Source organism: Oreochromis niloticus, linkage group LG23, assembly GCF_001858045.2.
Source record: "Oreochromis niloticus isolate F11D_XX linkage group LG23, O_niloticus_UMD_NMBU, whole genome shotgun sequence".
Classification (NCBI taxonomy): domain Eukaryota; kingdom Metazoa; phylum Chordata; class Actinopteri; order Cichliformes; family Cichlidae; genus Oreochromis; species Oreochromis niloticus.
The window spans coordinates 13,744,772-13,756,811 of record NC_031986.2 but is presented as its reverse complement, the minus strand read 5'-3'; the positions used below and the strand labels follow the sequence as shown (position 1 = coordinate 13,756,811).

Here is a 12,040-nt window from a genome sequence, read left to right as displayed (position 1 = left end):
CTGTACACAAATGACTGCACCTCACAAGACCCATCTGGTAAAACTGTCATATTTGCAAATGATGGTCATTGGACTCATCAAGGAAAGCCATGAGTTTGCAAACAGATGTAATGTTGAACAGCCCCTGTGGTGCACTCTAAAAAACCCAGAACTTCCTTTTCCAGCTGAGAAAGTCCATCACACATGCATCACTGTATGGTTTGGACCAGCCACAAAACGGGACAAGAACAGACTAAAAAGAGCAGTCAGGACTTGATATTGTCATGTCCTGACTCAAGTCCTGACTCATTTGATGAACAGATATTGTCTACTCATCAAATAAGCAGACATTATCACTGCAGACCCATCTCACCCTGTACACAACTTGTTCCAACTCTTCCCCTCTGGGAGGCGCTAAAGAGCAAGTTTCTTTCCACAGGCGTTCCCTCTGATGAGCACTTAAATCGCTCACATAGTGTCTGCACTAAACAGTCACAGTACCTGCTGCTGAACCAAATGCATGCTGCTTATACTGCTTGTTGTACATACCTACACAGTGTTACTCACTGTAAATATCACTAAAGCAGAAGGAATGAACTGCCTTTTTTTCTTCTTCTTCTTTTGCACAGATTTCTGCTGTTTCTGCTTATTTAGGGGCTTAGGTTCAGTGCCTTTGGTTTGGTTTTGGCACTGAATAATTAAGTATATTTCAATGATATTTAGCTGATTTTGTTTGCCTTTTTTACCTTGTGTATTAAAAACAACATCTTTACTGAAAACTTCTCATTAGACTGTGGTTTGAGGAGCAGAGAGGGGACTCCCTTTAAACCCTTAGTGGTAGACAGAGACATAATGCCTTATTTGCAGAGTTTTGTGTTTGTTTTAATGTTCACAGCTTTTCAGAAGTTCCCATTGTGTATATCTGTAAGTAGCATTAGTTCTCAAAAACATGCAGAATTCTCAGATCCATGCACAGGTTCACAAAATGATAAAGGCTCCTTTTGTGCCAGTTCTGTCAGCATCCGACCGACTGACTCTGTACATTATGTACGTGTATATTAAAAATGCACACTATAGAATATGGAAATAAAAGTATTTTTCATGGAAGTTAAGTAGCTTTTGCTGGGGAGTCTCTCTTTAAAACCTGTTGCTTGCAAAGGAGCTGAATGCATGTATGAAGACAGGAAGCTGATGCAGGAAACATCATGATGGTGTAAGGTCAAGCTGACAACCCATTAACCGCTGCTGCTGTTGTTTTAGAGAGAGGCCGGAAATATCCAACAACCCCCTCTTATGTCACTGATGAAGAGATAGTCAGTATTGTCTCACAGTATTTTACAGTGAAATGGAGAGAGATGAGACAAGGAGTTGCAAGGTGTTTGTGAACACTAACAGGCAGGAAGTTCAATGTTAGGTGGGAATCTATGTGAACTATAAGGTTTGACAATGTCATTACAATTGTCCCTATTTTCAAACATTGTGATCTGTAGTGAGAATAAGGAGCAGGTGGAAGAGGGACTGGAGAGATGTAGGTATGCTCTGGACAGAAGAACAATGAAAGTCAGTAGAGAGCAGTAGAGAGTGAGCATTTTGGAGACAAAGTTAGAGAGGCAAGGGTGAGATGGTTTGGACATGTGCAGAGGAAAAAAGATGAGTCTCAGAGGAGTTTCATGAATGTAATGAAGGAGGCCATGCAGAGGTTTGGTGTGACAGAAGAGGGTGCTAGAGATACAGATGAGCTGCTGTGTTGACCCCCTAAAGAGAACCGCTGAAAGAAGAATGCTTGTTTACAGTGAAATCTCACTGTGCTTCAAGATGATATCTGGGTGGCGCTGTTTTACACTAAATAATTAACATGTAATCATGTTCTCTTTAATCAAGGTAAGGATTACATCAAATCTTATGCAACAGAATTCGCATTATATGTTATTTATATACTGTAGATGTTAAGCTTTACTACTAATAGTCTATTCCCATCTGTACTATAACAATACCATTTAATTTCTGCAGATCAATTCCAGGATAATGCTGGGCATAACTATCTATGGCATGAATTTTGGAAAAGAAGGTTAACCGTACATTTTGTGAATTTGGGGTTTCCTTCATTTGCTGCTTCAAGGCAACAATGTGCTACACAGGTACACCAGTTCTATGCATACTCTTATAACAGATTCAAGGAAAAACAAGCATCTGATTCAAAACGTTAACTTTTATTTTTACAAACTCATTTTCATACAAGCATTTATAAAATATCTGTGTGTGTGCACAAGCATGGGTTAGTGGACTGTACCTATTTGTGTGTCTGAGACTGAAAATTATTCTTTGTGGAACTTCAGGAAGAAGTTGCTGGTGGATGTGAAACAGAGGTGAATATCACATTTCTGGTGTTTTTAATGTTTGGAATACCATTTCATCACACTACCTTTCATCGGCCTTCATCTCACTCTCTGTGCTCCAGACACAAAAATGTGTAAACACCATCATCACCCACATACGTACACTATTACTTGGACAAACATCTCATATGTTTGCCCCTTAACTGCCCCCTGACCTCCTAACTCATCATCAGACCTGAATCTGAAGGGAATCCACCATCCTCATTGTCTCTCTCATCAACGCCATTGTCCTCACATCAAAAGGAATAACCCTGTCCTATTCTCTTATTTGTAATAGTGTTGCATTTTACTGTCATTGTATTATGTTATTTAGCAATTGTTAATAGCGGTTTTATCAACATCATCTGACAGCATCTCTGGTTAGAGTAGGTGACACTCATGGCGAAACTGTACCTTTGCATTGGATGAAGATGCTCTGTCCATTGTACATGACTATGTGGATATTCACATTTTGAATGTGCAACTGAGAAATCTGCAGCAGCTTTACTCAAAAAGCCATCTCTAGACCCAGCTGTCTTAGCTAATTATAGGCCAATCTCCAACCTTCCTTTCATATCAAAAACCCTTGAAAGAGTAGTTGTCAAACAGCTAACAGATCATCTGCAGAGGAATGGTTTATTTGAAGAGTTTCAGTCAGGTTTCAGAGCTCAGCACAGCAAAGAAACAGCTTTAGTGAAGGTTACAAATGATCTTCTTATGGCCTCTGACAGTGGACTCATCTCTGTGCTTGTCCTGCTAGACCTCAGTGCAGCGTTCGATACTGTTGACCATAATATCCTATTAGAGCGATTAGAACACGCTGTAGGTATTACAGGTACTGCACTGCAGTGGTTTGTATCATATCTATCTAATAGACTCCAATTTGTTCATGTAAATGGAGAGTCCTCTTCACCCACTAAGGTCAATTATGGTGTTCCACAGGGTTCGGTGCTAGGACCAATTCTATTTACATTATACATGCTTCCCTTAGGCAGCATCATTAGAAGACATAGCATAAACTTTCAATGCTATGCAGATGACACGCAGCTCTATCTGTCCATGAAGCCAGGTAACACACACCAATTAGTTAAACTAAAGACCTGGATGGCCGCTAACTTTCTGCTTCTTAATTCAGATAAAACTGAGGTTATTGTACTCGGCCCTGAAAATCTTAGAAATATGGTATCTAAGCAGATTCTTACTCTGGATGGCATTACCTTGGCCTCCAGTAATGCTGTGAGGAACCTTGGAGTCATTTTTGACCAGGACATGTCCTTCAGCGCACATATTAAACAAATATGTAAGACTGATTTCTTCCATTTGCGCAACATCTCTAAAGTTAGAAATATCCTGTCTCTTAGTGAAACTAGTTTATTTATTACTTCCAGGCTGGACTACTGTAATTATTATTATTACAGTAGTATTATTATTATTATCAGGATGTCCTAAAAACTCACTGAAAAGTCTTCAGCTGATCCAAAATGCTGCAGCAAGAGTACTGACAGGGACTAGAAAGAGAGAGCATATTTCTCCTGTTTTGGCTTCCTGTTAAATCCAGAATTGAATTCAAAATCCTGCTCCTCACATCCAAGGTCTTAAATAATCAGGCCCCATCTTATCTTAATGACCTTGTAGTACCATATCACCCTATTAGAGCACTTTGCTCTTGCTCTGCAGGCCTACTTGCTGTTCCTAGAGTATTTAAAAGTAGAATGGGAGGGAGAGCCTTCAGTTTTCAGGCCCCTCTTCTGTGGAACCAGCTTCCAGTTTGGATTCGGGAGACAGACACTATCTCTACTTTCAAGATTAGGCTTAAAACTTTCCTTTTTGCTAAAGCATATAGTTAGGGCTGGACCAGGTGACCCTGAATCCTCCCTTAGTTATGCTGCAATAGACGTAGGCTGCCGGGGACTCCCATGATGCATTGAGTTTTTCCTTTCCAGTCACCTTTCTCACTCACTATGTGTTAATAGACCTCTCTGCATCGAATCATATCTGTTATTAATCTTTGTCTCTCTTCCACAGCATGTCTTTCATCCTGTTTTCCTTCTCTCACCCCAACCGGTCGCAGCAGATGGCCCCGCCCCTCCCTGAGCCTGGTTCTGCCGGAGGTTTCTTCCTGTTAAAAGGGAGTTTTTCCTTCCCACTGTCGCCAAAGTGCTTGCTCATAGGGGGTCATATGATTGTTGGGTTTTTCTCTGTACCTATGAAGCGCCTTGAGGCGACTTTTGTTGTGATTTGGCGCTATATAAATAAAATTGAATTGAATCCCATCATGCCACTATAGACTAAAACCTCTGAGGAATGTTTCTGTTACCTTATCAATCTATGTCATGAAGAACTCAGGCAGCTCTGAATTACAGGAGTGGGACTCAGTGTGGTCTTCAGCTGCTGTAGGTAATCTGCTTGAAGGTTTAATGTGTGTTCAGAAATGCCCTTCTACAGGGAGTGCAGAATTATTAGGCAAATGAGTATTTTGTCCACATCATCCTCTTCATGCATGTTGTCTTACTCCAAGCTGTATAGGCTCGAAAGCCTACTACCAATTAAGCATATTAGGTGATGTGCATCTCTGTAATGAGAAGGGGTGTGGTCTAATGACATCAACACCCTATATCAGGTGTGCATAATTATTAGGCAACTTCCTTTCCTTTGGCAAAATGGGTCAAAAGAAGGACTTGACAGGCTCAGAAAAGTCAAAAATAGTGACATATCTTGCAGAGGGATGCAGCAGTCTTAAAATTGCAAAGCTTCTGAAGCGTGATCATCGAACAATCAAGCGTTTCATTCAAAATAGTCAACAGGGTCACAAGAAGCGTGTGGAAAAACGAAGGCGCAAAATAACTGCCCATGAACTGAGAAAAGTCAAGCGTGCAGCTGCCAAGATGCCACTTGCCACCAGTTTGGCCATATTTCAGAGCTGCAACATCACTGGAGTGCCCAAAAGCACAAGGTGTGCAATACTCAGAGACATGGCCAAGGTAAGAAAGGCTGAAAGACGACCACCACTGAACAAGACACACAAGCTGAAACGTCAAGACTGGGCCAAGAAATATCTCTTGGCCCAGTCTTGATGGGCCAGATGGATGGGCCCGTGGCTGGATTGGTAAAGGGCAGAGAGCTCCAGTCCGACTCAGACGCCAGCAAGGTGGAGGTGGAGTACTGGTTTGGGCTGGTATCATCAAAGATGAGCTTGTGGGGCCTTTTCGGGTTGAGGATGGAGTCAAGCTCAACTCCCAGTCCTACTGCCACTTTCTGGAAGACACCTTCTTCAAGCAGTGGTACAGGAAGAAGTCTGCATCCTTCAAGAAAAACATGATTTTCATGCAGGACAATGCTCCATCACACGCGTCCAAGTACTCCACAGCGTGGCTGGCAAGAAAGGGTATAAAAGAAGAAAAACTAATGACATGGCCTCCTTGTTCACCTGATCTGAACCCCATTGAGAACCTGTGGTCCATCATCAAATGTGAGATTTACAAGGCGGGAAAACAGTACACCTCTCTGAACAGTGTCTGGGAGGCTGTGGTTGCTGCTGCACGCAATGTTGATGGTGAACAGATCAAAACACTGACAGGATCCATGGATGGCAGGCTTTTGAGTGTCCTTGCAAAGAAAGGTGGCTATATTGGTCGCTGATTTGCTTTTGTTTTGTTTTTGAATGTCAGAAATGTATATTTGTGAATGTGGAGATGTTATATTGGTTTCACTGGTAAAAATAAATAATTGAAATGGGTATATATTTGTTTTTTGTTAAGTTGCCTAATAATTATGCACAGTAATAGTCACCTGCACACACAGATATCCCCCTAAAATAGCTAAAACTAAAAACAAACTAAAAACTACTTCCAAAAACATTCAGCTTTGATATTAATGAGTTTTTTGGGTTCATTGAGAACATGGTTGTTGTTCAATAATAAGATTATTCCTCAAAAATACAAGTTGCCTAATAATTCTGCACTCCCTGTACATTCTGTCAGCTCGAAGATGGTTAGCCATTCTCTTCTGACCTCTGACCATTGACATCACCAAGGCGTTTTCACCCAGAGAACAGCTGCGCAGTGGATATTTTCTCTTTTTCAGGCCATCCTGTCAATCCTTCCACATTCTTAACTTCAGTCTACATTCAGTAGGATACCGATGATGCACCACGGCATGTCTCCAAGCCTAAATTCATTGAGTTTCTCCCATATGATTGGCTGATTATATATTTATATTAACCTGCAGCTGAACAGGTATGCTTTTGTATCTGCATGGCTTATAAGTTTTAGGATGATCTGTTTTTGTGTCCATGAACTGAGATCAAATGATTGTTGCTCTAATGTGCAAGAAAAGGCACGGTAACAAACTTACAGTACACGGAACAGTAATGTGTTGCATCACCATTTTGCAGATAAATGCAACGATACAGTGCATCACTTTGTAACGAGGGTTCCCACAGAGACTGAATAAAAGGTGCAAAGTTTCACCAAGCAGTGTAATGACATAATATGTTACAATATGTGTGATTATCAAGTTACTGAGATGAAGTAAAGTGCTGAAGCTGATCCATTTGCGTTTGTGGTTCTCTCATATTTAGATGCCTGAATTTGATCTCTAAATAAAGAACAGCATCTGTGCAGCTCACTGCACTGCACATAATAAAAAGCAGTGTGCAATTTTTGCATCACACCGTTATAACTTAGTAGGCGACAAAAACTCTTTGTGTAATGTTACTTAATTTTGCTCAAGTGAAACTTCCTTGAGTAAAAAATAGGCCAGTTACACATGTTTAACAAACATTACTCTCAGTTCTAAAAATAGGAGACAACAATACTTTCTATGTATTTAAATCTATGCGGTTATTTATTTTCTGTCTCAAAAGCAATACATAGGTCTAGTGGATGATTAACACATTACATTTAATACCAAAACTTTGACTGAAAAAGGTAAATAAAGGAACAGCCTCAAGGCCACTGTATTTGTTGATATTTGATATTAGACTCACTTTTGGTTTACAGTGTTCATGATTCAGATCAGCTTCCTGATCACCCAAGTCGACGGTTTCTGTGGTTCTCACTAAATTTCTTTTGGTGCCATGCTAATGGTGACCTGAGACGACAGTTTGATCGATATCATCATGTCCTGGCAGTTGAAGGTTTTCGTAGGAATATTCGAGATCAACATCATCCTATAAGACAATAACATGGATGCAATCAGTAGATTTTAAAAAAAATTAATTCTGGACCTCAGAATAATAACCAATGAGAGTCACTGCTGGGTCACATTCACTGTGATGTTTCACTGTGATCTCAACTTTTCAATGTTGTGTAGTGACTAATCTCTGCTGAATCTAAACCGCACACACTTACTGATCCTTAAAATCCTCTTCATATGTTCCATTGATTATTTGGCCTTTGAAATAAACTCTTAAATGGAAAGAATGTGAAAGAAATCAGTAGAACTCACAGCTATGTTTATGCTATAAGCTAATTAGAAATAATTTCTTCAGTTATGCTAGGAAGCATAATCATTGAGCTCTGGTGCAATACATGAAAATCCATATTCACTGGCACATCAGGGCAAGACGAGGTGGATTATTCACCCATCGTCTCAGCAGCAATGCCATACGTCAAAAAAAAAAAAAAAAAAAAAAAAAAATCAACTGACTACTGAAATATTCTGAGTGACCAGATTTCTCCATCTGTGGAATTTTTGTTATTCCCAGGTTGGCACACACCTGCATATTCCAAGAGAACAATGCCAGGATTCATCTGGCTCAAATTGTGAAAAAGGGGTAAAGAGACTGTGAGACATCGTTTTCACCACAGTCCAGACCTTATTGGGAAGCTTCTGGAGAAGACAGAGGTCCAATTCTTCCATTATCAATAGAATACAAGATCAAAAAATCAGTGTAAGTTTCCCTTGGTCTGCCCCCGCTCTGCTGTGCAGGCATCCACGGTGCAGGTGTGGGGTCCTTCCAGCGAGCCTGGTGCCCGGTCCCTGCAAGCAACACTCTGGGATGGGATGCGTACCTTTTGCTTTGTCGTGGTGTGGTGGAGGCTCAGGTGGATGCCCTGTGAGGCTGGGTTATCCTGTGGAACTGGAGATGTCCTCTAGTATCCTGTTTGTGCCGGCTGATGAGCTTCCTGGGCTTTGGGACTGTTTGAGGTCCCTCGGCTCCTCATGTGGGCTCCTATCCCTGTAATTCTACAATATCCATGCTGCCTGGTTGGGACTGGCTTCTGCTGTCTGGCTCTCGGCGAGGTGTCCTGGGAATCGGTGGAGACCTTCCTGCATGTTTCTTGCTCAGGATGCTGGTCTTCACAACACTTTGGTCTTCTCTCAGTTTTGGACATTTGGGGTTTCTGGGCTCATGTGGTTCTCATCACCCACCCTGTGTTCTGATGTCTGGACTCTGATGGCTCTGCTGGGGGTTTGGGTGTCCTCACAACATAAAAGACCACACTGCCTGTCATTGTTTATTGCTTATTATTGCTGGAGTGTTTTGTTTCTGTGTTTCTCTGTGGTGCATTTTGCTCTCTTTGAGGGGAATTGGGATATCACTGATAGCATACTGGGGAAGGTCAAATTCACATGTTTACAAAGGCGGGAGAGGACGTGAGTAAATCTTGTGACAGATTGTGAAGATTATTGAAATGTTGCCAAAAGTAGCTAAAGGTAGGTAACTAAAGCTAAAGCCAGACCAGCAAATATTAGAGTGTTTTACTGTTTTATTTCTTTTGGCCAGATGGTGTACTACTCACCAAAAAGCGAGGAGTTTCATTTACATATAATCCCGGTGTCTCTGACCTTGCACTGCCATTTTGGATGAGAAAGAACAACATCATTAGTGAAACATGTATTCACAAAAATAAAGCTAAAACTTGTGATAAAATTTTGATTTACTCTACATTCTTAAATAAAATGAGTAAATCGTCCTGTATATCTTTTCATTTTATCTAGTTGATCTGTGTTGTGAATATTTTTTTAAGTCATTTACCTGTGACGTTTAATACAGTAGATAACTCCCAGAAAAAATGGAATTACAATGAAGACTGTTGCTGCACCAACCAAGGAAAGTAAAATTACAGTTCTCTTTAAGCTGCGGCCACCTTTCTGGACGTCATCTGCAAAGAAAAACCTTAACATTATCTCAGCTAGTTTATTACAGCTGATGTTTCTGTCTGCAGAAACTAAAAGCAAAACCTCGTGAATAGTAACCACTAACAAAACCATGGAAACACCATGTAGTACTACCTTCTTATTAAAGTGTGGATATCACATCACTGAAACACTTGATAAACACTGTCAAAGCAGTGGAAAGTAACCACCTTAACTCACGTGTGAGAGAAATAAGTAAGGAATAAGTTTGCACAGTGTTACCTTTGTGTTTGTGTTCACCTTCTACGTTCACCTTCCTTGAGAATGCATCAAGACCTTCCACAGTGACAATAAGATGCCGAACAAATGTTCCTCTGGTGCTTGTACACTTGCAGGTGTAGTTCCCGCTGTCCTCCGATGTTAAATTGTTCAGGTGGAGAAACACAGTCTGATTTCTTTTTGTCAGCGTGAACCTGGAGTCACAGCCATGAAAAAAGTCCTCACTGGTTTTATACTTCAGGAGACACTCTCCTCCTCTTCTCCTTTCTGTGCTGATATTACATACAGTCAGTGTTGCACTGGTGCATACTGGAGTTTGGTCTTCTCTCCCAGTAGTCTTCACAATAGTCACTGCAAACAAACAAATAAGAGTTTATGTACTGTACAATATAGTCTGGGTTAACAAACTCAACAGTGAAAATTACAGATAATTGTGTCCTCTTTAAATGAAAGAGAGGCTGCAAATTTGGAAATAGAAAACATTACCTTCACTTTCAAAACACCCAGAAAGCGGCAGGAGCAGGATAAAGCACAGCCTCCATTGATCCATATCAATAAAAGAAATAAACACTAATGCAGCACACATATGCCAGCTCATATACTGGAAACTGGAGGACAGCAATGCCCACTTTAATTGTTCTCTGACTATCTCAACATCAAAGTATTGGCACTTCAAAAAAGGAAGTGCTTGTGCAGGCGTGCTATAGTAGGACACTGAAAGTTAAATAGCAAGTAAGAACGCGAATACAAAAATAAACCCATTCAGACTGCAGTACAATGACCTGGTTAAACGTAGCTTTTATACAGATATATATAGCTATGTTTTACTAGCTAGATGTGTCAAAAATAGCATGCAATAAATAGCCTCTGTACACAGAGGGGTAAAAGGCTTCAACTTCATTTACTCCATTTTATAACCAAGGCAATCAGTGAGCATGCACATATTCTGGATTTGTACACATTATACTTTATGTAACTGACAAGCGGAAGTACAACCACACATTTTACTGCCTAAACCTCAAACTAACGCCTATATCTGTCAGTGACGCTGCATCTTCTCAGAAAGTGTAAGACTTAAGTGTAAGACAAGTTAAACTTTCCATCAATAAAAGTCCACAATTTAAATCAATCTAAAGTCATTCAGGGTCTTCTTCAAAAGCAGAACAGCACTTTGATGTTTAGTCTAAAAGCAAATCTTAAGACAATTACATATTGAAATGTAAACATCCTCAGTGTGACACAAACTAAATACAACTAAAATGACATTTCATATACATCATTACCTGTCAGGCCTAATCAGAATGTGTTGTATAATATCACCATGATTTCATGGAATAAATGAAAACTCTTTACTTGCTGTTTCAGGATGTTTTTCTCATGTCTTGTTTTGTGTTTCACTTCCTCTTGTTGTTCTTTTCCTTCTTTTGGGATTTTCTGGCCTTCACTGGTTTCACCTGTGTTTGCCTCTCTCTGCTGTGTATCCTCACTCTGCCTTCTCCTCTTTCCTGTTGTCGGTTTGCCCTCTTTTTCTCCTGTGCTCTTCACATATGTTCCCGAGCTCAGGTCTTTGTCTCCTGTGCTATTTTTGGCTTACTTTGAGTTTATTTTTTTTTATCTTTTTTTCTCATTTGGAGTCTTGTAAATCACATTTCTTTTAAAGCTAAACCTTTATTTTAAGATTGAGTTTTTGTGTTTGGGTCCATCTCTGACCCGTGGTGCATGACCCATCCAGTGTGGCCCACTTAATGGTTTTGCAGACTGTGAAAATTCCAGAGAAGAAATAATCATTTCAACTTTCAATAAAATGCACTCCCATTGCTATTGTGGGAATAAAATACTTCAGTTTAGTTGCAAAATACTAGACTAATGAACGTCCTGTGCATTTGTAGGTCCACTTTGATCTATAAATTGAAAAGCACATGTTGTAGTAAGTTGTTAAAATTAGGTACGGTGTTCAGATTACTCTCACAGTACAGTTATGCCATGTCTGTGGTGGCAAGACATTGCACCATGAAACAAATTCAGCATACCCCAGATGTCTTTCTGTTATGTGGCTTTACTCTCTAACTTCAACAATCAGGCTAAGTGGTCCCATTATGGTGGTTATAAATGCCATAAATGAATCCAGGGTTTATTAATCTAGCTACTAGCATGTTCACATGGAAGAGGTAGTAAAGTGGCTTATATTACAAAGGGAGCACGCTACAATATTAGAAAAATAATGCATAATGGAGACTGAAACTAAGACAGTTTCTGAAATCAGCAGTATGATTGTGCTGTGCAGAAGTACAGATCTAAAGTGATGCACAGGTGCCCCTGTGGAT

The 12,040-nt window shown here is 40.2% G+C and overlaps 1 protein-coding gene across 1 annotated transcript; it reads right to left on the bottom strand.

The window, feature by feature from the left end:
• Window positions 1–6,327: 6,327 nt before the first annotated feature.
• On the bottom strand, window positions 6,328–10,436 carry LOC102079450 (uncharacterized). The gene is made up of 5 exons (XM_013266013.3): window positions 10,203–10,436; window positions 9,720–10,067; window positions 9,337–9,463; window positions 9,101–9,152; window positions 6,328–7,524 (listed from the first exon to the last, which is right to left on the bottom strand). Exons 1-5 carry the CDS (start codon window positions 10,312–10,314, stop codon window positions 7,435–7,437), a joined length of 729 nt encoding a protein of 242 aa, XP_013121467.1. The 5' UTR covers window positions 10,315–10,436; the 3' UTR covers window positions 6,328–7,434.
• Window positions 10,437–12,040: the final 1,604 nt, after the last annotated feature.

Bases quoted from the DNA above. Each gene is read 5' to 3' on its own strand.
- LOC102079450 (XM_013266013.3), bottom strand. From the start codon at position 10,314: ATGAGCTGGCATATGTGTGCTGCATTAGTGTTTATTTCTTTTATTGAT. The intron at 10,068-10,202 runs GTAATGTTTTCT...GTTTGTTTGCAG, and splicing joins TGGGTGTTTTGAAAGTGAAG to TGACTATTGTGAAGACTACT. The intron at 7,525-9,100 runs GTGAGTAGTACA...ATTGTCTTATAG, and splicing joins ATGAAACTCCTCGCTTTTTG to GATGATGTTGATCTCGAATA.